Source organism: Pimephales promelas, chromosome 23 (genome assembly GCF_988280905.1).
Source record: "Pimephales promelas chromosome 23, fPimPro1.hap1.1, whole genome shotgun sequence".
NCBI lineage: Eukaryota > Metazoa > Chordata > Actinopteri > Cypriniformes > Leuciscidae > Pimephales > Pimephales promelas.
The window spans coordinates 2,284,466-2,305,401 of record NC_142791.1 but is presented as its reverse complement, the minus strand read 5'-3'; the positions used below and the strand labels follow the sequence as shown (position 1 = coordinate 2,305,401).

General features: G+C 38.3%; 2 protein-coding genes across 4 annotated transcripts; both read right to left on the bottom strand.

The window, feature by feature from the left end:
* Positions 1 to 1,384: 1,384 nt before the first annotated feature.
* ypel2a (yippee-like 2a) lies at positions 1,385 to 15,722 on the bottom strand. 3 transcript variants are annotated; one of them, XM_039677974.2, is made up of 5 exons: positions 15,476 to 15,722; positions 8,533 to 8,772; positions 5,360 to 5,403; positions 5,132 to 5,240; positions 1,385 to 2,694 (listed from the first exon to the last, which is right to left on the bottom strand). In XM_039677974.2, exons 2-5 carry the CDS (start codon positions 8,638 to 8,640, stop codon positions 2,605 to 2,607), a joined length of 351 nt encoding a protein of 116 aa, XP_039533908.1. In that variant the 5' UTR covers positions 8,641 to 8,772; positions 15,476 to 15,722; the 3' UTR covers positions 1,385 to 2,604. The 3 variants fall into 3 exon arrangements, with proteins under 3 accessions (XP_039533908.1, XP_088982350.1, XP_039533907.2); XM_089126224.1 differs by lacking the exon at positions 15,476 to 15,722 and adding an exon at positions 14,393 to 14,635; XM_039677973.2 differs by lacking the exons at positions 8,533 to 8,772; positions 15,476 to 15,722 and adding an exon at positions 7,013 to 7,739.
* A 1,002-nt stretch (positions 15,723 to 16,724) lies between these two features.
* smg8 (SMG8 nonsense mediated mRNA decay factor) lies at positions 16,725 to 20,807 on the bottom strand. Its single transcript, XM_039677485.2, has 4 exons — positions 19,248 to 20,807; positions 18,219 to 18,364; positions 17,270 to 18,139; positions 16,725 to 17,176 (listed from the first exon to the last, which is right to left on the bottom strand). The coding sequence occupies exons 1-4, from the start codon at positions 20,770 to 20,772 to the stop codon at positions 16,964 to 16,966; spliced, it is 2,754 nt and encodes a 917-aa protein (XP_039533419.2). The 5' UTR covers positions 20,773 to 20,807; the 3' UTR covers positions 16,725 to 16,963.
* Positions 20,808 to 20,936: the final 129 nt, after the last annotated feature.

The following is a 20,936-nucleotide window of genomic DNA, read 5'->3' as shown; positions in this document are numbered from 1 at the left end:
CCTGCTGCAATTTTATCAAGCCTTTCAAGCCAAGATAAAGAGATCATGAGTGAATATTTGTGGAAACAAAAAGAAATGTTAGACAAGAAATATTAAGCTTTCTAGTTCCATTTATTCCATTTATAGTTTTTATTTTATTGTGAGTTTCTTTCTTCTGCTAAACACTGAAAAATATATTTTGAAGAATGTTGGTAACCAGACATTGGATGGTAACCATTGACTTCCATGATAGGAAAAAAATGCTATAAATGCTACAACTGTTTGGTTACTGACATTCTTCCAAATATATTCTTTTGTGTTCAGATAAACACATACAGGTTTGGAACAATTTGCGGGTGAGTAAATGATGATCAGTTTTGGGTGAACTATCCCTTTAAAGGAGTAGTTCACTTTTAAAAAACCTTTTTCTGATTATTTACTCACCCCCATGTCATCCAAGATGTCCATGTCTTTCTTTCTTCACTCGAAAAGAAATTAAGGTTTTTGATGAAAACATTCCAGGATTTTTCTCCATATAATGGACTTCAATGGGAACCAAACGGTTCAAGGTCCAAAAGACAGTTTCTGTGCAAACTGAAAATAGAATCTTTAATAGAAAGCAGTCTCTATCATTAATGTGAAGCTGTAATAGATGTTACAGGGTGTTCATTTCCAACAGGAGCCTGAACAAAACAATGGATTCATGGTTTTAGTGTTGCCTGGGGGGGGGGGAACAATATTTGTCATTCACATGGCTGCTCCTTGTATCATGGTTATGAGAGCCTGCCCACCATCTGCTGCTGTAAACAATGTTTCCTGGCTCTGCCACCCCACACACTCCTGCTCTTTCACACACAAACACACACTGCATGCGGAGAAAGTGTACAAGGTTCAGCATATACAGGCCTCAGGGAACATTTGAACTCTCCTCTCAAAATTCATTTGCAGCAACCCATGATTTACATAAGGCAGAAGTTTAAAAATAAGAATGACAGAGAGCAGAAAAGTTTGATTTGATAAAATAATTGAAAACTGTTATTCAGCAAGGTTGCATTAAATTGATCAAAAGATTTCGATTTCAAATAAATCCTGTTCTTTTGTACCAAGATCCTTGAAACAAAATGTGTTTTGGTTTCAACAAAAATATTAAGCTGCACAATGATAATAATAAGAAATGAACCTGCATTTTAGAATTATTGTGACAATGCAATGAAGACGCTTAAAATTCAGCTTTGCATGTCATTTACATGAAATAAATGACATTTCAAAAATGTATTCAAATAGAACTTATTTTAAATTGTAATAATATTACCCAATACTGTATTTTTGATCAAATAAATGCAGCCTTGGTGAAAATAAGAGTAAAATAATACACTCTCTAATGAAGACCAATGGCAAAAGGACATTCGTAAAATGAGAGCTTTATTGATATCAGACTAAAATACTGATTCCAATTTTATCTCACATAGATTTCTCCATGAAAAAAAGCATCTGAAGTGATACATATATAAAAAAAAGTTGGAATCGGTGGAGTGGTCCCACAGAACGATAAATACAGAGTGCTAAAATAATACATGATGACTGATCATAAATACACACGCAATAAAATAAGACATTAACACCAAAAATCATTGAAAATCGACTTGACAATACAACTGAACCAAAATCAGGAAATCAGACTCGGTTTGGTCAGCATCTAGTTGATGAACGAGTCTTTGGTTGCGCCAAGGCTTTTTATTGACGATTACCTTGTTCTATGGCCACGTTTACAAGCCGCCAATCTCGTTCTTCCGCAAAACACGGTGTGAGAAAGTTTGGTTTACCACATGATTTGTGGTTTTGAGACTGAATGGGACATCACAGGCTGTAAGAACGCCTCGTGCTAGCTAATGTACGCGACCTGTGCCCTATAAATGGCATACGAATGCCTCATTTACTTCATAACCACATTCAAAAGGAGACAGATGACAATCTGGAGAGGAAGTGTACGTACAAGCCTCTATCAAACATGGCTAATTCCACTAGTCAAAGACCACCGTGGTTGCTACGGTTTACCAACCACGTCAAAATCAATAAATATACGTATAAATAAACAACATGCAAATGATAATGACAAGACTAGAAGAAATAAAGACACGTACGGGAAACAAATGGATGACGCTTCCGTTTTAGTGTGTTTTTGCTTTGTTTAAAACACCAATGAGTTAAAAGGTGCCGTGCTAAATGGGTTCGTCTTTCACCCTTCTTTTACCATGGATCCAGCCATTAGTTAAACCTGAGCGTGACCTCGGCCAACCCAGAGGAAAGCAAATGTCGATTTGTGCACTCCCTTGAATAGAATAGGAAAATACTCACATAATATAAACACTTGGTGTCTAGCTGGCACATATTGGTCCAGTCAAACGCGTATATATGTGTGTATATACACACACACACACACACACATGGGATGGGGGGAGCGCTGCTGCTGCTGCTATGAACCTTGCACCCTCAAGGTTTAGAGGTGTGTGTCAGGTAGATAGATTTCCAGGGAGGAAGTTACAGCCAGATAATGAAACCAATTATTCATATGCTGCATGTCTCTTTCCAGCGTTATGGGCCTCGAGGATGGAGAGCTCAGGGTCTTCAGTCCCATCCGTTGTCCTTGATCATGTGGGCCAGCTCGATGATGAATTTGCCCTCCTTGTACTTCTGACTACTTTCGAAGGCATGCTCCTAAAGAAGGGAGAGAGAAAAACAGAAACGGTCAAGAGATCGAGCGTGTGGTCACCTCAAAGTCAAGATCTGTTGATGTAAAAAATAACGGGGAGCTTTTCTGGATATGTCAATCAAATGAAGTATTAGAATATAAGAGACGTTTCACTACATGTGTGCTGGATAACAAGTGCCAACTTCTAAATCTATTCCGATATGCTTATTCTTTAAATTGAAATGTTAATCATGTTAATGAATTCATTAGGGCTGTCAAACGATTAATCACATCCAAAATAAAAGTTTTTGTTTACATAATATATGTGGGTGCACTGTGTATGATTATTTTATATATGAAGTTCAGATGCAAAAGCCTCTAAATGCCATTTGAAATTTTCTTCTTTAATGATGATTTTTATCAAGCTTGTATATTTAAGTTCAGTAATTTCACTTAAATAACAATTAATAGGTAATTATCATTGCCATTTAAGTGAAATCACTGAACTTAAATATACAAGCTTGATAAAAATGATCATTCTAGAAGAAAATTTCAAATGGCACTTAGAGGCTTTTGCATCTGAACTCTTCATATATATATATATTCACACTTGCTTGTATACAGTTAAGAAATATTTTCATGTATATAGATTTATATATAATTTATATTATATATATAAATACTTTATATATAAATAATATTTTTTTCCGTAATTATAGACACGTGTGTGTGTGTGTGTGTGTGTGTATATATAAATATAGACAGAAGAAAGAAGCGCCCTTGCCCTCAGATCACTTGGACGTGGCTGTGGTTACAAGAGGTAAAAACTATATAAATACTGTTGGTTTTCTCACACAAACCGCTCGTTTCGTGTCTTAGGCTATCAATGTGTACTTACATTTACGAGTCATTAAATCATGTTTAATTTGGACTTCTCTGTGCATGCTCTTTGAGGTGGTGACCATAGACCTCCATTATATGACTGACCTAAAAATATCAAAATTGAAAAAACTGTGGAAACAAAGACACCTACATCTTGGATGCCCTTGAGGTAAGCTAAAACATACCAAAAATTAATTTCAAAGTGAACTATCCCTTTAAAGGTGCCATCTGTAAAAATTGAGGTTAAAATATCCCAAAAATGAGCAACACGCATCAAAAGATTGAGAAGAAATAAGGTTGATGATGTCATTAAAAAACTGACAAGTAATAGTGCTGCCGAGATATTAACCTGAATTAGCATGCTAAATTACTAGCCCCGGCCCGTTAGGTGTCGTAATACCAGTTTCGACCATGGGAGGCGGTATGCGGGCGGGCAACGTTACCACCAGCCAAACTGCAGTACACGAGTAAGTCGCGCTCGCGCCAGCTTGTGTGTACTTGAACCTGACGTCAGTCGTGTGGAAAATACAGCCCACTACTACATTTCAGTTCAGGGAAATGTTAAAAAAAAATGATTGGTCGATATTATGCATGAGGAATACATTTTGGTAAGTTGTAGCATACTGTATCTTTCAACAGTGTTCGTGTTCTTTTACCATTAGCTAGTAGAGATGATCGGTTCACGTGTGCTAGGGATCTGTCGTGTAAAGCGCCAATACTGTATTTATTGTTTGAATTGCGTAATAAAATGAACAGAATCTGAGAGCTGACATCGGTCTCAGTGTCCTTTTCTGTGCATGACAAAAATGTGTGGCGTGAAAGTGTGTGAAAAGTGTTGTGAGAGTTGGCAGCTCTGAAAGACGCTAGCTTGGTCCACATCAGGGAATTGCTGTCTGTCAAATTAATTCAAACTAATGATAAAAATGTAATATGAACAAATCGGATATCATAAAACTAGAAATAATAGCCTGGGCTTTAATTTCCCCATATCGTCGAAATGCACCGACTTGTCTATGAGACGGCCCTTATAATTTAGTATTGAGATGTTGTTCATTAAGTCTCTAATCTCTGAAAATCTCCAAATGCTCCACGTGAAACTGCGGTCTTCCAACCTTTTACTATCGCGTCAATTGATTTGATGAATATGCACGAGGGAGACAGAGCAACACAGCACTCGCCCATATTGTTTGAAGACATGAGAGAGCGCGTGGCCGTGGAGGTATTTCTGGAGGTATACTGCCCCCATCTGGTATGGAACATGTTGTATGATTTGATTTTAAATCCCATTTGGCACCTTTAAATGTGTGCGAGGCGTTGCAAAGGAAACGCCTTTATATATATAATATTTGTTTATATTATTATTGTTAGTGTCATGGGTGGCAAGTGTATTGGTATTTATTACAATATTTATAATTATTATTATTATTATTTACAGTTGTCAGAAAAGGGCACAATACATTTTGAGACAAAAGGGGCAGGGCAGGGGAAGGGACAGGGACGGGGCACGCCCCCTATGCACGCCACTGACATCCGGTGTTTAACAATCATGATTGTTTGTCTGAGGTGTGATCCCGAACTCACATATTTCCAGCCCAGAGTGGTTTTACAATTCTCACAGTAGATGTCGGCCACCGCATGGAGACCGGTCAACAGTACCCTCTCCTCTGCTGGGCCACAGCCCACATTCACCCTGATCCATGAAAAGAGGATGTCAAGATTACAACAAAAATCATGAACATTCTGAAATTATATTTTGCTTGTTGCTTTACCACTTTCTATTGCATGGTTATGACAAACTACAAGACTTACACTGAGTTGAAGAGATATGCCCTGCCTTGACTCCCTTGAAAAGACTGCAAAGGAAATAAAACAGAGAGATTATTGAATTGGCTGGCTTATGCGTTACAAAAGTAGTTTAACATCATTTACTTGTACTGTGACTGCCCAATCAGGTAATCTATTGGGAAGAAAAAAAAAAAAAAAAAAAAAAAAAATCGAATTCCCGTCTCTGCTCCATTCATGAGGACAGGATTTCCCAGGCATGACGCAAAGCAGGACCAGGGTCATAATTATGGGTGTTTGGAGGCGGTTTGGCCATATAAGATCATTAGGGCGGATTCATTTTGGCTGTGCTATATGGAACAGAATAGCTTTCTTTATCTATCTTAAGCCTAATTAACCTACCCGACTGAAACCATGCCAACAAAAGGTAAACACTTGAGACAAAATACATTAAACACGTGAACATAATCATAAACTCTTTTAGAGTGTGTTGGACTCATTTTCTGTGAATCAGTTTAAACTGGCTGATCCAATACATCAAAATGAATTAAATGATTCATTCATCAGATTCAATGATTCAACAGATGGTTCAACACATGTTCAAACACATTTTCAGTGTTTTCAGATTTAGAGTAACTTATTTAAAGTATTTAACCTAAAAATATGTTTTAAAACATTTTTAATTAGATGTATACATATAAACACAAGTATATTTAAAGTGTAAGGAAAATATTTCATAAACATAATGAAAACTGACATTCAAACATTTGGAGTCTGTAAGTCTCTGTAAGGCTCTTTTGACTAAAAACATAGATTTTAATAATATTTCACAATATTTTAACATTTTACTAACATTTTTGCAGGAATTTAAAATGTAATTTATTCCTATGATGGCAAAGCTGAATTTTCAGCATCATTACTCCAGTCTTCAGATCACATGATACATCAAAAATCAATCTAAAATGCTGATTTAGTGCTGAAGAAACATTTCTTAATTTGCACTGTTTAATATTTTTTGTGAAAACTGCCTGTTTTTTATTTAATCAATTCAAAATGATGCATTAATATTCTGTAATGACGTCTTGCATGAAACATGACTGTTAGATTGAAATTATATTTTGTTTTCAGTGTTGAGTAAATTACCTTATTTTTGTATTTAAGAGCTGTAAAAGTAACACATTAATTAATTACATTTTAATATGTATTCAGATATATTGATTACATGGCATTTTCAATTGTATATTTAATCAATCGTGTAAATGCCGTATTAGTTTTTCTGTAACACTACCGTATGGTTAAAGCATAACATTAGCCTCCTAATGTACAAAACTGTATTAACCTACTTTAAGCTACTACATTTATTATGTCGGTCCATTCTGACATGCGTTTAGTATAGAGGGATTCGAACTAATTGAAATCTAATTATCATTTCACCCTTAAATCCGCCTTCAGAACCGCCTGTAGCGCTCTCACTTTCCTTGAAACACAAGTTAGCCTCGTCAGACCAGATACCACTGGGTTTATTTTGCAAACTATTGAATGTAGCAAAAACAATCTTTTCTAATCTGTGAACACACACACACACACGGTCTATCAGACCGTGGCACCCTGGGCACAGAATTTAGTGGTGCATTATGGGTATATGTAGGTGTTCATCTGCAAAAACGTGATTACTCTTACTCTTGTGGCACACAAAAGCCCATATGATGACCTGCTTCCCTTCATCCTTGATTTTGTGACGCACGTCAGGCAGCCGAGTGCCTTATCGACCCACATTCTGCCTGCACACACACTCCATGCGCAGACAAAAGCCAAACTCACACACACAATGTTCACATTATGGATTACAGGTGCTATTATTAATCCTTGACACCTTTTGTTTAATTTCTCCACCCACATACATTAATAATAGCACACACCTCACAAACAGTGTGCCATCGGTGTCTGCCCACATCATGTGACATGTAGCTAACTAATATTAACAAATAAAACCATATTGTAAAGTGTTACCAAAAATATTTACACTACTGCTCAAATGTTTGTGGTTAATAATATTTTTTAAATGCTTTTGAAATAATAAAATACTCACCAAGGCTACATTTATTTGATCAAAAACACAATAAAAATAGTATTATTGTGAAATATTATTACAATCAAAAATCAATTTTCTATTTTAAAATGCAATTTATTTTCAGCATGATTACTCCAGTCTTCAGTGTCACATGATCCTTCAGAAATCATTCTAATAGGCTGATTTTGTGCTCAAGAAACATTTCTTATTATTATCTATGTTGAAAACAGCAGTGCTGCTTCATATTCTTGTGAAAACTGTGATATATATTTTTTCAGGTTTCTTTGAAGAATATAAAATTCTAATTTATTTGAGATTAAATATTTTGAAGCAATGTCTTTACCATTACTTGCTGAACAAAATCATTAATTTCTCAAAAAAATGTATACAGATTATAATACACCATTTTTAAGCTCACATTACACAAATACATATGCAAATTTTTCAAATACATATTTTAATGCAAAAACAAATCAAGCATTAGTACACAGCACTGAAAATATACAAATGAGATTTTGCATTTTTAATGACTTTTGTTATTCCATGGTATATGTTAAACATTGTGCAACTAATTTAAAAACATGTAGTGATTGATGAGCTTTTAACAGGAAGTCTGTCTAAAATTGAAACACTGAGTTAATTGTAACTGTCCTGATGTGAGGTTACGTACAGGTTTGATTAATGCTGCGTTCATGTGCTATGGAAAATATGATATTTTCCACTTGTGAACTGGTATTTACCAGTGTGTTACATTCAAGTGCTTTTGCTGTCATAATGTGGTAAATAGATGGAGATCCAGACTTGTTATTTAGCTAAAACTATTTTAGATTGCTTAGTCATCTGCAACAGCAAGATGATTTATCAAAACTCAAACAGTAAATAATATGCTGTATATTTTCTAGATCATGAATAGTACATATTTTTACCATTCATGATTCACTTGCTCTCCGCCATTTTGAAAAGGTCAAAGGTTACCTCATCTCGGCAACCCGTCCATCAAAATATTCTACGAGTTACCCAGTGGAAAATCCCACATGAGGGGGTGTTCATGTGCATTTTCCACGTCGGCTTTTGGTATTTACCCTAACACGTGAACGCGATACATGCTAAAAGAGACATTGCTGACTACCTTTGAGATGAGCTCATCGTGATTGGCCAGGTGCGCTCGGCAGTGAATGCAGCTGTAGGTGCGATGGCAGTTGGGCAGGTAGGCCTGAAAGGTTTTGGAGCGCGTCATGGCGACCGTGGCGGGGGAGACGGCACGGGGGCGGAGCAGGAAGGGCCGGGACGTCCAGGACGACTCGCTGGAGAAACAGTGGAGCACACAGGTGAGGGCCGTGGTGAAGCTTCAGGAGGGAGGAGAGCACACCTGTGAGGAACACACACACGTGAATATTATTACAAGCTAGAATATGTGTAGGTATTCTAAAATGTCATTTATTCCTGTGATGGCAAAGCTGAAATTTCAGCAGCCGTCTTTAGTGTCACATGATCCTTCAGAAATCACTCTAATATGATGAGTTGGTGCGCAAGAGTAAAATCTTTTTCAATGTTGAAAACATTTGTGCTGCTCAATATGTCTGTGGAAAATTCAAAAGTAAGGGGTAAGTAAGATTTAAATTAGAAAAAATATATATTTCAGCAAAGAATATAATTTCATTGTTAATAATTAGGGCTGTCAAATGATTAATCGCGATTAATCGCATCCAAAATAAAAGTTTGTGCTGACCTAATATATGTGGGTGCACTGTGTATAATTATTTTGTATATATACATAAATACACACACATGAATGTACATTTAAGAAGAAAATATTATTTATATATAAAATAAATCTATATGTAATATAAATGAAAATGAAAATATGAAATATATGAAAATAACATGAAAATATTTCTTAAATATATACAAGCATGAGTGTGTATTTATATATAAAAAATAATTATACACAGTGCACCCACATATATTATGTAAACACAAACTTTTATTTTGGAAGCGATTAATTGCAATTAATCGTTTGACAGCCCTACGATAATATAAACATGATTAATAATTAAGCACCAAATTATTATATTAGATTGATTTCTGAAGGATCATGTGACAATGAAGACTGGAGTAATGATGGTGAAAAAAATATAGCTTTGCCATTACAAGAATAATTTACATTTTAAAATAGAAAACAATTATTTTTAAATTGTAATAATATTTCACAATATTTTACTGTATTTTTAACCAATTAAATGCAGCCTTGGTGAGCGGAGACTTCTTTCAAAAACATCAAAAATCATCCAAAACTTTTGACCAGTGTAGGTTCAGAAATCATCATATTTAAGCATATTAACATGAACATTCACAAATCACAGCATAAAATTTCACTTATTTAAGATCACAATTGCAAAAACAGCTATTTGTAAGTACCAATAAAAGGAAGGAAAATAGTTATGAAAAAAACATTAGGATTGATTTTGATGGATAAAATCAAACAGCAGTCCCTTTAAGAAAACGCTGTAAATAAATAATGAATAATTAAATAACATTCACACATTTTAGGAGTGTACGTCAGCAAGAGATACAGAACAGTGAATGCAGCAGCAGACGTCATTCACAAATACGCATGAATCAGAGTATCTGTGAGCTGTTGTCTGACAGCTAGCTGTGAATGTGTGGTCCCGCGTTCATCCTGGCCTCGGGTTAACAGGGCCTGAGCTGTATCACAGGCGGCTTTTTAATGCAGAGAGCTGGAGACCTGCCAATGACGTGGACTCAAACACAGATTTCAATGCTCATCTCTGTTCAACCGTTTATTCCCTGATAAAATGTGCTTAGTTTAAATATAACAAATTCATATATTATAACCAGGGCTTGACACTGCACTGAAACTCTCATTTGGACCTTGAACCATTTGGTTCCCATTGAAGTCCATTATATGGAGAAAATCCTGGAATGTTTTCATCAAAAACCTTAATTTCTTTTCAACTGAAGAAAGAAAGAAAAGACATCTTGGATGACATGGGGGTGAGTAAATTATCAGCAAAAGTTTTTTTTTTAAAAGTGAACTAGTCGTTTTTGCTCACCAATCAAGTGATTAGCACTCTGCATTTTCACTGGCCATAGGGAAAATCTGCCATATCTCTGTGCATATTTTAATATAATCTCATAATTTGGCAGTAGGTATATTAGGCTGCTGTCACTTTAAAACCATTACACTGATACACGTGTCTGTTTACGCTCATTTAAAACATAATTACGGGAATACTCGCCCCAAGGCCGGCATTTTGACATTATTTTGTGTGCATTTGACTGTTTAAGAGCAATAAGCAGCAAAAAATAACTAAATTTAGTACTGAGAGGCGGCTTTATGTGCGCACACTTTGGATTGGAGTACAAAATCTGCAGGAATGAGTAAAATTATGCACAAAATGCACAATTCCACACCAAAAAAGCCCTGTAGCACCAACAATATTCATCCTGAGAAAATGAAACGAGTGAGAGAGTATCCATTCTGCTGTAAAATGAGTATTGATATGTATTGAAAAGTCTATATTTTTCACCACTACATTTAGGGTTGGGTATCGAGAATCGAGTATCGATTGGAACCGGGACTAACTTTTCGTTTTTCCCGGAATCGTTCAAAAGTTAAAATTTCGATTCCTAGTTCCGATATTCACAGTCCGCCGAGCGGAAGAAGAAACCGCTGAACAACACCAACGAAGAAGCGTCTACCGGAAGTGTTGGCATAACCGCGCGAGTCGAACATGAGTAGCTAACGTCGGCGGTCCAAAGTGTGGCTTCACTTTTCTAAAAATAACGAAATCTCGGCATAATGCAAAATTTGTGACAAAAGGAGTATTTGTGACAGAAGGAGTATTTCCTTCAGAAAGGCCGTTGGTTAGCAAGGTTAGCTAAACTTTTTTGACCCTGCCTCTTAAAAGAATCGGAATCGAGAATCGTTAGGAACCGGAATCGAAACAAGGAATCGGAATCAGAATCGTTCAAATTCAAACGAAACCCAACCCTAACTACATTGTAGTTTATTATTTCTGATGCCTTTTTAAAAGACTACAGTTGAAAAATGTATATGTTTTCTATACAACTCAAAAGGTGTTATTGTCAAGCTCTGATCAAGACGAAATGTTGCTTGGGAGGTAAAAAGACATAGCTGATGCACTATATTCTGTGAAAATAAGACCAAAATTTCCATTTTATTCAAATTGTCCCTCTCAAATACTTTATGGTGCTTTGTTTTTAGAGCTTGACAGCCTCTGGGTCACTATTTCATTTCAATGTAAAAGAGCGGCTTGAACATTGCTCTAAACATCATTTTCAGTCATACAGGTTTGGGATGACATGAGTTACTGATGACATAATTGTATTATCATTTTTGTCTCTTCAGGGTACACAAATGTGATGTGATTTCCTAAATCCAATGAATAAGTTTGAAATCTTGACCTCCTTCACGTCGGCAGCAGCTTTGGACGAGATTTAAGGCAGAACTAATTACTAAAAGAATCCGCAGGCATCTCATTTAATTACCCAGAAGCGCGGACAGCTATTCGCTCGCGAGATCGAAAAAGGGCCTTGTGAGTGACATCATCAGATATTCGAATTCCAACCACATCTCGGCAAACCGACGTAATTATCACATAAACAAAAGCATTCGTGAGTCAGCAAAAAAGCCTGCTGAGGTCATAAAGCATATATTTAGAAAATGTTTAAATGTCATTACTAATGAAAACACTAAACAATAAGGTTTCACTTGATAACATTGCCCACATAGTTAACATGAACTACTTCTAAAACACTTAATAATCTTAGTTGATGTTAACTAAATGAGACTATACAAATAAAGCCAAGTGTCTGAGCACACTCAAGGAATAAATTCTTTTTTTAGACAGCACATGAACTCAATGACTCTGTGGCAAATTAAATTAGACAACTCCACAAAAAGGGCTGCAAATAAGGTTTCCTGGGAATCTATTTGCAATTCTGTGATTATATTTGCTTTGGCACGGACGCGATCAAACAGGCCGTATAAAAGTACAGCCGGAGACTACTCTAGACAGCAGCATGAGACTGGAAATCTGACTCTCCTTGGCATAATTAAGCACCATTGTGTTTGCTCTGCCATTAGGGAACTCTGTATAATTTGGCCAAATGATACAGCAGCAGCAACATAATTTCCTCATGCGACTTCTAACACGATTACATAGGATCCACAAAGAATGGATGCGGTGCGGGTAGACGGCTGATTGGAGGTAAAACGATTAAAAGGTAAATTTATGGGAGATGCAGGGGCTGGAATTCATTCAGATCTCGACAGATGAGATGAAGATAAAACCCCTGTCGCCAATATAATCACTGGGGTCATTATCACAGAAATGGTGCACGCTCTGTCTCCGTCTACTTTGTCTGTTTACCATTCCGAATTAGTCTGGATCAGACCAACCAAACACATATATAATGAACAGATCTCATTCATCATCTGTCCAAACATGGCTAATCTTTCGTCTTCTGAGTCTGACTACACACTCAACAAAAAAATCTAATAAAGGCTGCGGTTACAAATCCAAGACTGCAGTCATGGCTTGAGTGATGCACTAAAAATAAAGGAGGGGTTTTGTATAGCGATTCAATAAAAGAACCACTTTGGGTTCCCCGTTCACTTTGAAATTAATTTTTGGTATGTTTTAGCTTACCTCAAGGGCATCCAAGATGTAGGTGTCTTTGTTTCAGCAGTAGTTTTTAGGTCAAACCGTTCTTGTCTGTCAGTCATATAATGGAGGTCTATGGTCACCACCTCAAAGAGCATGTGGCCGAGGTAAAAACGATATTAATACTGTTCGTTTTCTCACACAAACTGCTTGTTTCGTGTCTTAGGCCATCAATGTGTGCTTACATTTACGAGTTATTAAATCATGTTTAATTTGGACTTCTCTGTGCATGCTCTTTGAGGTGGTGACCATAGACCTCCATTATATGTCTGACTGACAAACAAGAAAGGGTTTGACCTAAAAATATCAAAATTGAAAATACTGCTGAAACAAAGACATCTACATCTTGGATGCCCTTGAGGTAAGCTAAAACATACCAAACATTAATTTCAAAGTGAAATATCCCTTTAAACCTTTCAGTGAGTTCTTAAAATTGTAACGGAACATTTTATGCAATTCAAAGGTTTTATGGATGTTTAATGTTCTTTATGGAACCACCAATGCCAATAAAGAGCCTTTATTGTTTACGTGTATGATGGTTAGACCCCAAACTATCAAAAATAGATAATGGTGTTTTTTAGTTTCCTTTCTTGTTTATGCATGTATACAAAAAAATTTAACTGATGTCCCCCAGTAACTTGGGTTGTTTTCAATTGCATAATATTATTAAACCAATATCATCTCCATCCCGACATATTACACTAACACACATCAGACAAATCCCTGTTTTTAATAAAAAAAATGTCTGTTATGTAACAATAACCAGCAGGTACATCAGCATAAAAATCTTCTGTTAATAAATGGCTGTTTGTTTCCTTGTTTAAACTAAAACATCATAAAAAGTCTAGTGCATTTCAGGCAGTAAGAGGACATCTAAACAGACAACAAGGACCCCCGGACAGGTGGCGAACCCCCCCTCTCCCATAATACACAGCAGGCTGCTCCCACAATAGCACCTTTTTTTGCTGTCCATTGAAACCCGTCAGCACAAACATAAAACCCCCTGCTGCGAACACACATATGCTGTGAGATTTAGCCGTTTAGACATCTGATGGATTAACACTTTATTTTACAGTTTGCCTATTAAAGTAATTACAATAATACACAAATACAAGCGGCTCATCAAAATGATTTAGTCCGTACTGCTTAGTAAATGCAAACACAGATAAAGAGAGATCTAATGTAAAAATAAACTGTATATTTTTAATATGCAAGCTGCATTTGAGAGCCAAATACAAATTACCTCTAAATTAATACATTTTAGATTTAATAACATACCGGCTTTCTAAAGGTTGGTAATGCGAATTCCTCCCCAGGTATAACGGCACCTATGCAAACCTCTCAAGCTCATGACCATACGCTGACAGCACGAACCTACAGGAATACCCATGAATGTGCAATGCTAGCATCAACACTGAAAGGAACAGTGTTGGAAACGGAGAGGGTCAGGTGGAGAGACGGAGGGATGGATCCAGGTCAGACGAGCGTGTGTGTGTGTGTGTGCGTGTATGTAGGCCATAGTAGATGCCACCAGTCTGACGGTGCAGATGGGAGCACCAGCTCAGCACCTCTGCCAATCACTTCCTTGAAAACACCCAAAGCTAAACCAATTCAGAAAAGCCAGCTTTAAAATGACAACAAGCTTGAGTGTCACTTACTTACGTCGTGGTAACAAAACAGTACACAATAGTGATCTAGCCATCTAAGAACAATTGCTTATGTATAAAAGAGTGTATTTAGGTACACAATAATATTGATTAACATGAACCTAATATGCAATGATCTAATGGAGCTGTTTGCAAAGCTGTTGTGATTAAATAGTTTAATATGCAATATGTGTAGAATGAACACTTCCTATTTTATAAGGCCATTTTCATGCAAATTAAAATTTAGTATAAAAAGTAAAATATTATAATAATCTTTATTTTACATAGTTCCTTTAAAAATTGCATCTCAAAGCACTTTACATAAAAAATGAATTGTTAAATTAACAAAATATCCATATAAAATGCAAGCTGTGTTCATGGTGAAAGACACATGCATAAACAGTTATTTTTCCTCATACTTTTGTTGGTAGTGTGGCAGTAGTCGTGCCATACTAATTATGAAATAGTCTAGATACAATACACACTTTTGGAACACAGATGCTAGCTATATTTATTGACATTTAACTGCAATGATGCATTGATGTACTGCAGATTTACTATGTCATAAATCCAGAAGTTATCAATAAGTTCATAAAATTTGAAAGGTTAAATTGTAGTGAGCTGTCACGATAACAAATAACGCACATTCCATTTTTAAAAGTCTAACTTCCTATAAAGGAGCCACTAAAGCATTATGATTGTACCGAGATATTACCTTTGAATGGAAAAGACGCGCAGGCCGAACTCTCTCCCTCTTTAGAAAGGCTCCTTCATGCAAAACAGGCGATCATTCTCCACAACACAAAGTTTGCAGGTATCTTCATCAGCCACGCACCTCGCCAGCAGCCCTCTGTTACTACAGCACCGATGCGCATCGGGCCTCGCGTTACAAGCTCCCAGTTTGATTGACAGCCAGGCCAGCCAATAAATGACACAAAGCGGCCTAGCAACAATACGCTGATTGGCCAACCTAAAAAGTGTACAGACCAATGAACGAGCGCAGAGAATATGCAGGCGAAAAACCAAAACATTCCTTATCTTGTCAGTAACAAAAAGCGAAAGTAAGTCCTGATAAACTATAAACTCCGAATATAAAGTATTTTTAAGATATTACAATTGTCAGTCTGTATATAATTCTCACGTGAGAATGTCAAAGATGTAACTTACCGTCAGTTGGCAGATCATAACTAAATAGCGCCTCTCTGTGTCGTGTTTTTACCTTTACGCTCTAATTTATATAAAATTGATAGATTCATATTGCAATATCCTTACTTAGGAAGAAGTGTTTAAGCTTTTAATGCAATCTTATTTTAGTCAGTTAATTTATATATATATATATATATATATATATATATATATATATATATATATATATTTATCTGCAAATCCTGTGGACTTTTTTTTTGCATACACATTTAAAGGAGTAGTTCACTTTAAAAGAAACTTTTGCTGATAATTTACTCACCCCCATGTCATCCAAGATGTCCGTGTCTTTCTTTCTTAAGTCGAAAAGAAATTACCGGTAAGGTTTTTGATGAAAACGTCCCAGGATTTTCTCCATATAATGGAGTTCAATGCCAATGGGAACCAAACGGTTCAAGGTGCAAATGAGAGTTTCGGTGCAGCTTCAAAGGGCTTTAAACGACACCAGAAAATGAATAAGGGTCTTATAATAGTGAAACGATCAGTCATTTAAAAAATAAATAAAAAAGTTAAAGTATTAGAAGTGCAAATGCTCGCCTTGCTCTGTTCTGTGACTCTACTGTTCAAACTCGTTCATCAAAATGAACAAATCTTTTTTCAAGTCATGACTCGAAGGGTCCTAGATAAGACTCTTATTCATCGTCTGGTGTCATTTTAAGCCCTTTGAAGCTGCACCGAACCTCTCATTTGGACCTTGAACCGTTTGGTTCCCATTCCCAGTGAAGTCTATTATATGGAGAAAATCAATTACATTGTTCACCTTCTGTTTATTTCTCAATGCATTTTTTATTTACTGTAAACACAACTTGTATTTACAGCCACGACTGTAGTTTTTTTTTTTTTTTTTTTTACACAATTGTGTTAAAGAAAAAAAGAACAGCCACAAGAAAACGCAAAAAGAAGCATGGTGAAAACAAAATGCTTAATATCAAGAGAAAATCTAGTCCTCGTCCTGTGGACGTCTCATTGGTGCTTTTAAGTGCAGAATCAGTGTTTTTTGTTACTGTGGTGTTGAACTAGTAGTGTTGGCACGCAGAACACCTCTCAGCACCCTGAAGTTTGCCAGCGGCTGGTTCTCCTTCGGAGGGTAGCACGGTCCACGATCTGTCACGTAGGCATAAGGGAAGCGTAGCACCCAGAGTCCATCAGGTGGCAGCACCACCTCAGGTTGCTCCGGATGGAAGATAGGACAGGGAGGGGGACCTGGCTGGACCTAGGAGAGCAGAAGTACTTTAATGGAGAAAATATGGATAATATGATTGATATTCATTAATAATTTGAGATTGTGCACTTTAACATATCGTACCTGTGGGTTCAGGACGATCTCAAGAGGAGCATCAGGAATGACGACAAAAAGACGAGCCAGCTGGGCGTAGTGTGGCTTGATCCCTCGTCCTTGAGCTGGAGAGGGAATGTATAAAGGCATGTCAGAATTTAAGCATCTGGTCGCAGGTTCCTTTGGTCCACCTTGCCCAAGCACTTTGACAACTTTATCAGGGCCAGAACTAAGGAAACGGCGCCCTCTGCTGTCCTCATACTCGAAACCAACGAAAGCACGAGCAACATCATCCCGTCTGCGCCCTCGTCCAATTCCTCCAGCGCTGCCTCGCTTCCCAGCGGATGCTTTATTTGGGGCTGGCCAGGAGGCTGGGCCTCCATCTAGAGGCTCAAGCGATCCCACGTCTTCCTCTGATCGGCTTCGAATGACAACATCCCAGGGCAAGAGGAAAGCGGAGCCCGGGAGGAATCCAGGTTGCTCTAAACCGGTTAGACTGTTGTAGGCTTTAGCTGGACCGATTTTAACAAGAGACCAACTCGAGAACTTGGGCAACAGTCCTTTTGGGCATCCGGAATGAAGCATGCCAGGAAGATACTCCACAGTTGAGGGCTGTCTGTCCACCAGGCTCGGCCTCTTCTCTTGTCCTTCTGCTCCATCACCATATGTCCCAAGGCTGTCCATTGACTGGCCCAAGCTAAGAGCGAGACTTAGACCTGTGCTATCACCAGGCGTGTGAGTGCTAGTCTCCTTCTCCTTCAGACGATCAGCTTCGCCCGATGGAGGTACTTCTACGGGTCTGGGCACCTCTTCGCTGACTGGAGCAGGGTCGGGTGTGCTGGCTTGGAACACGGGGAAATTGATCCTCTCCAACTTTCCACAACATTTCTCCTCGAGAATCTGAAAACGAATGACAGAACAGATTTAAAACGTACTGGTATGTAATGAATATTTATGGTAGAAGAAACGAGTCACTGACTTGATAGAAGTCGTAGTTGGCAGCCTGGATGTCAAACGGATCTTCTCTCGGAGACTGCTTCTTACCACAGTTACAGGAGCTTGTAGAGCGACCCCTACTATTGTGGTATAGAATAGGTGGGTTGTGGTCCATTTCTGGCTTCTCTCCTGCAAAATAGAGATGTATATTACATGATATGCTTTTGATTAACACAGAAAACAGTTTAGTAATCTGAAACTCACACAGTTTAGTAGTCAAGTCACCTTAATTTATATAACGTTTTTAACAACATAAATAGCTTTGATTGCAGTGATAATAGGAAATTAAAGTAACAAATTGTTTTGGCTTTACAGCAGCTGTGGAATAAAGTTATTTTCTAGCTAAAGTTAATTTACTCACCCCCGTATCATCCAAGATGTCCATGTCTTTCTTTCTTCAGTCGAAAAGAAATTAAGGTTTTTGATGAAAACATTCCAGCATTTTTCTCCATATAATGGACTTCAATGGGTAATCAATTGAATTTTCAGTGCAATCAAAATGAACGAATCTTTTCCCCGAGTCAATTCGTTCATTAAATGAACCAAATGACACGAAAAAAGATTCGTTCATTTTGATAAACGAGTTCGAACAGGAGTCACAAACGCGCATTACAGAACAGAGCAAGGCGAGCATTTGAGCTTATAAACTTAAACTTTCTTTTTTTAAATAAGCGATTATTTCGCTTGATAAGACCCTTATTCATTGTCTGGAATCATTTAAAGCCCTTTGAACAGTTTGCAGTTTGTACTAAAACTCTCATTTGGACCTTGAACCGTTTGGTTCCCATTGAAGTCCATTATATGGAGAAAAATCCTAGCATGTTTTCATCAAAAACCTTAATTTCTTTTCGACTGAAGAAAGCACGACATGGACATCTTGGATGACATGGGGGTGAGTAAATCATCAGCAAAAGTGAACTTTTTTTAAAAGTGAACTTCTCCTTTAAGCCGCTTTGGATACGTTGCTTCATCTATCAAATGCAACTGTAATCTATTTTATGTGCATCTCCACCTGGCTTTGGCAGCAGATGAAACTTGTGTACACAGTGCTGATCCGTCAGGCTGCGCTCCTCACAGAGCTGATGCCCGTTACTCCAGAACTTGTAGCAATCCTCATGGAGCTGCAAGGCGTACCTTTGAAAGGCGACTCCCCTTGCATGCTGGCTGTACACTCGCAGTGCGTGTGCCAGTTGATTCTTGTGCACTGTGGTGGTGTAATTATGAGGAAGGTTTGACTGGTACGCACTGTGAGCCAGGGGCAATGCTTTCTGACACCTGTTTTCCGAAAACTTGGCATCTGCGTCAAGGAACCCCTCCAGCACTTTCAGCTGACCCTGCACCTTGAGGGAGATCTCGGCTGCGTCATCCTCGCTGCCCTCTATCATGACCTGATAAAGTCTGTTCGCGACATGCACCCATTTGGAATAGGTGGGCAGCTCAAAGTGTGACGGCTGCGGATTGCGACCTACACTGTCATCAAACCCTTTCTTGGTCAATACGAGTTCAACATGCTGAAACAGGAACTCTTTTAAAGTGCAGTCCACTAACTGCCCTCCTGAGGAAAGACTGCTTTCTACATTGAAAGAGGGCTGTCTGTTGGAGTGCCTCATCTGTTGGTAGCGCCTTTGCCCGGGCACAGGCGGACCCCCTTCGTTCTCTCGCAGGGCACAGTTGGACCTCAGGTGGCCCAGGAGAGAGCTGATGGGGTCCTCGTCTGGTCCTGGCACTACATATACAAAAGCCTGGTTGGCAGGAACTGTAAAGAGACAATTACTACTCTGGTTGGTCAGTACACGACTTTTCCTGAATATCCTGTATATCTGATCCTCCAGAGCGTGCTGTAGCCGCCTTCTAGGCGAGTGTTTTTTGGGTTTATCTCCTCCAGAGCCATCAGTCCCATTCCCGCCCATCACAGAAGAGCTCACTCTGAGAGCTCCGTTCATCTGGAACACGAATAGCAGACGCGGAGGGCACGGCCGGCAGTTTAACTTCCATTCCTTTGATATGGGCGAATCTTTAATCGCGGCGCGCAGCAGGGGAAGCGCTTTCTGACGCAGCGCGTCCAAAGCGCGAAACATCTTATCGTAAGTGACGTCGAACGAACTTGTGGGATGAACCAGCAGAAGAACATGGCATAGCGAGAAGAGATACAGAAGCTGCAAACAGTGATCCTTCTCAGCCGTTTTCCAAAACTCATGCGCTTCGGCGTGACCCAAACCCGCCGTCAGAGACTCGCACGCGCGAATAAGCTGGCGGTTGTCTAAAACGGATGTTAATACGAGATACAGCACGCGGTTCTCCTGATTGTAATACGCCTGTATCGCTGTTCCTCCGCCGGGACTGTCAGTGTCGTCGCTCCCAAAGAGAGAGAAGATGTGTTTATCTGCTAACGTGTTTATGAGAGTGTCTTTGACTGATCCAGGTTGCATTGCGCTTTTCCCAAATATGCCCAATACGCAAACGCCCTCATCTTTGTCGCTGGTGTCTTCTATTATTTCTGACTGTAACAGCGTTCCAATATTCATGGGCACCGCCATTTTCTTCAGACAGAAACAAGTGGGCGGGGCTTGTGTTGAACTGAGCGCAAAATAAGAGTCCGGGTGGGTACATGAAGCTCCACGTTTTTTTCGGGTCGAAATTTTGAATTTCTCTGATCTTCTTGAAACTCTGGATTCTGATAGAGGGCCATGAGACTTAGACC

Bases quoted from the DNA above. Each gene is read 5' to 3' on its own strand.
- ypel2a (XM_039677973.2), bottom strand. From the start codon at position 7,231: ATGTGGGTGGAGAAATTAAACAAAAGGTGTCAAGGATTAATAATAGCA. The intron at 5,241-5,359 runs GTAAGTCTTGTA...TTCATGGATCAG, and splicing joins GCATATCTCTTCAACTCAGT to GGTGAATGTGGGCTGTGGCC. The intron at 2,695-5,131 runs GTGAGTTCGGGA...TCCCTTCTTTAG, and splicing joins CCACTCTGGGCTGGAAATAT to GAGCATGCCTTCGAAAGTAG.
- smg8 (XM_039677485.2), bottom strand. From the start codon at position 20,772: ATGGCGGTGCCCATGAATATTGGAACGCTGTTACAGTCAGAAATAATA. The intron at 18,365-19,247 runs GTGGAGATGCAC...TCTATTTTGCAG, and splicing joins TCATCTGCTGCCAAAGCCAG to GAGAGAAGCCAGAAATGGAC. The intron at 18,140-18,218 runs GTCAGTGACTCG...ATTCGTTTTCAG, and splicing joins CCAACTACGACTTCTATCAA to ATTCTCGAGGAGAAATGTTG.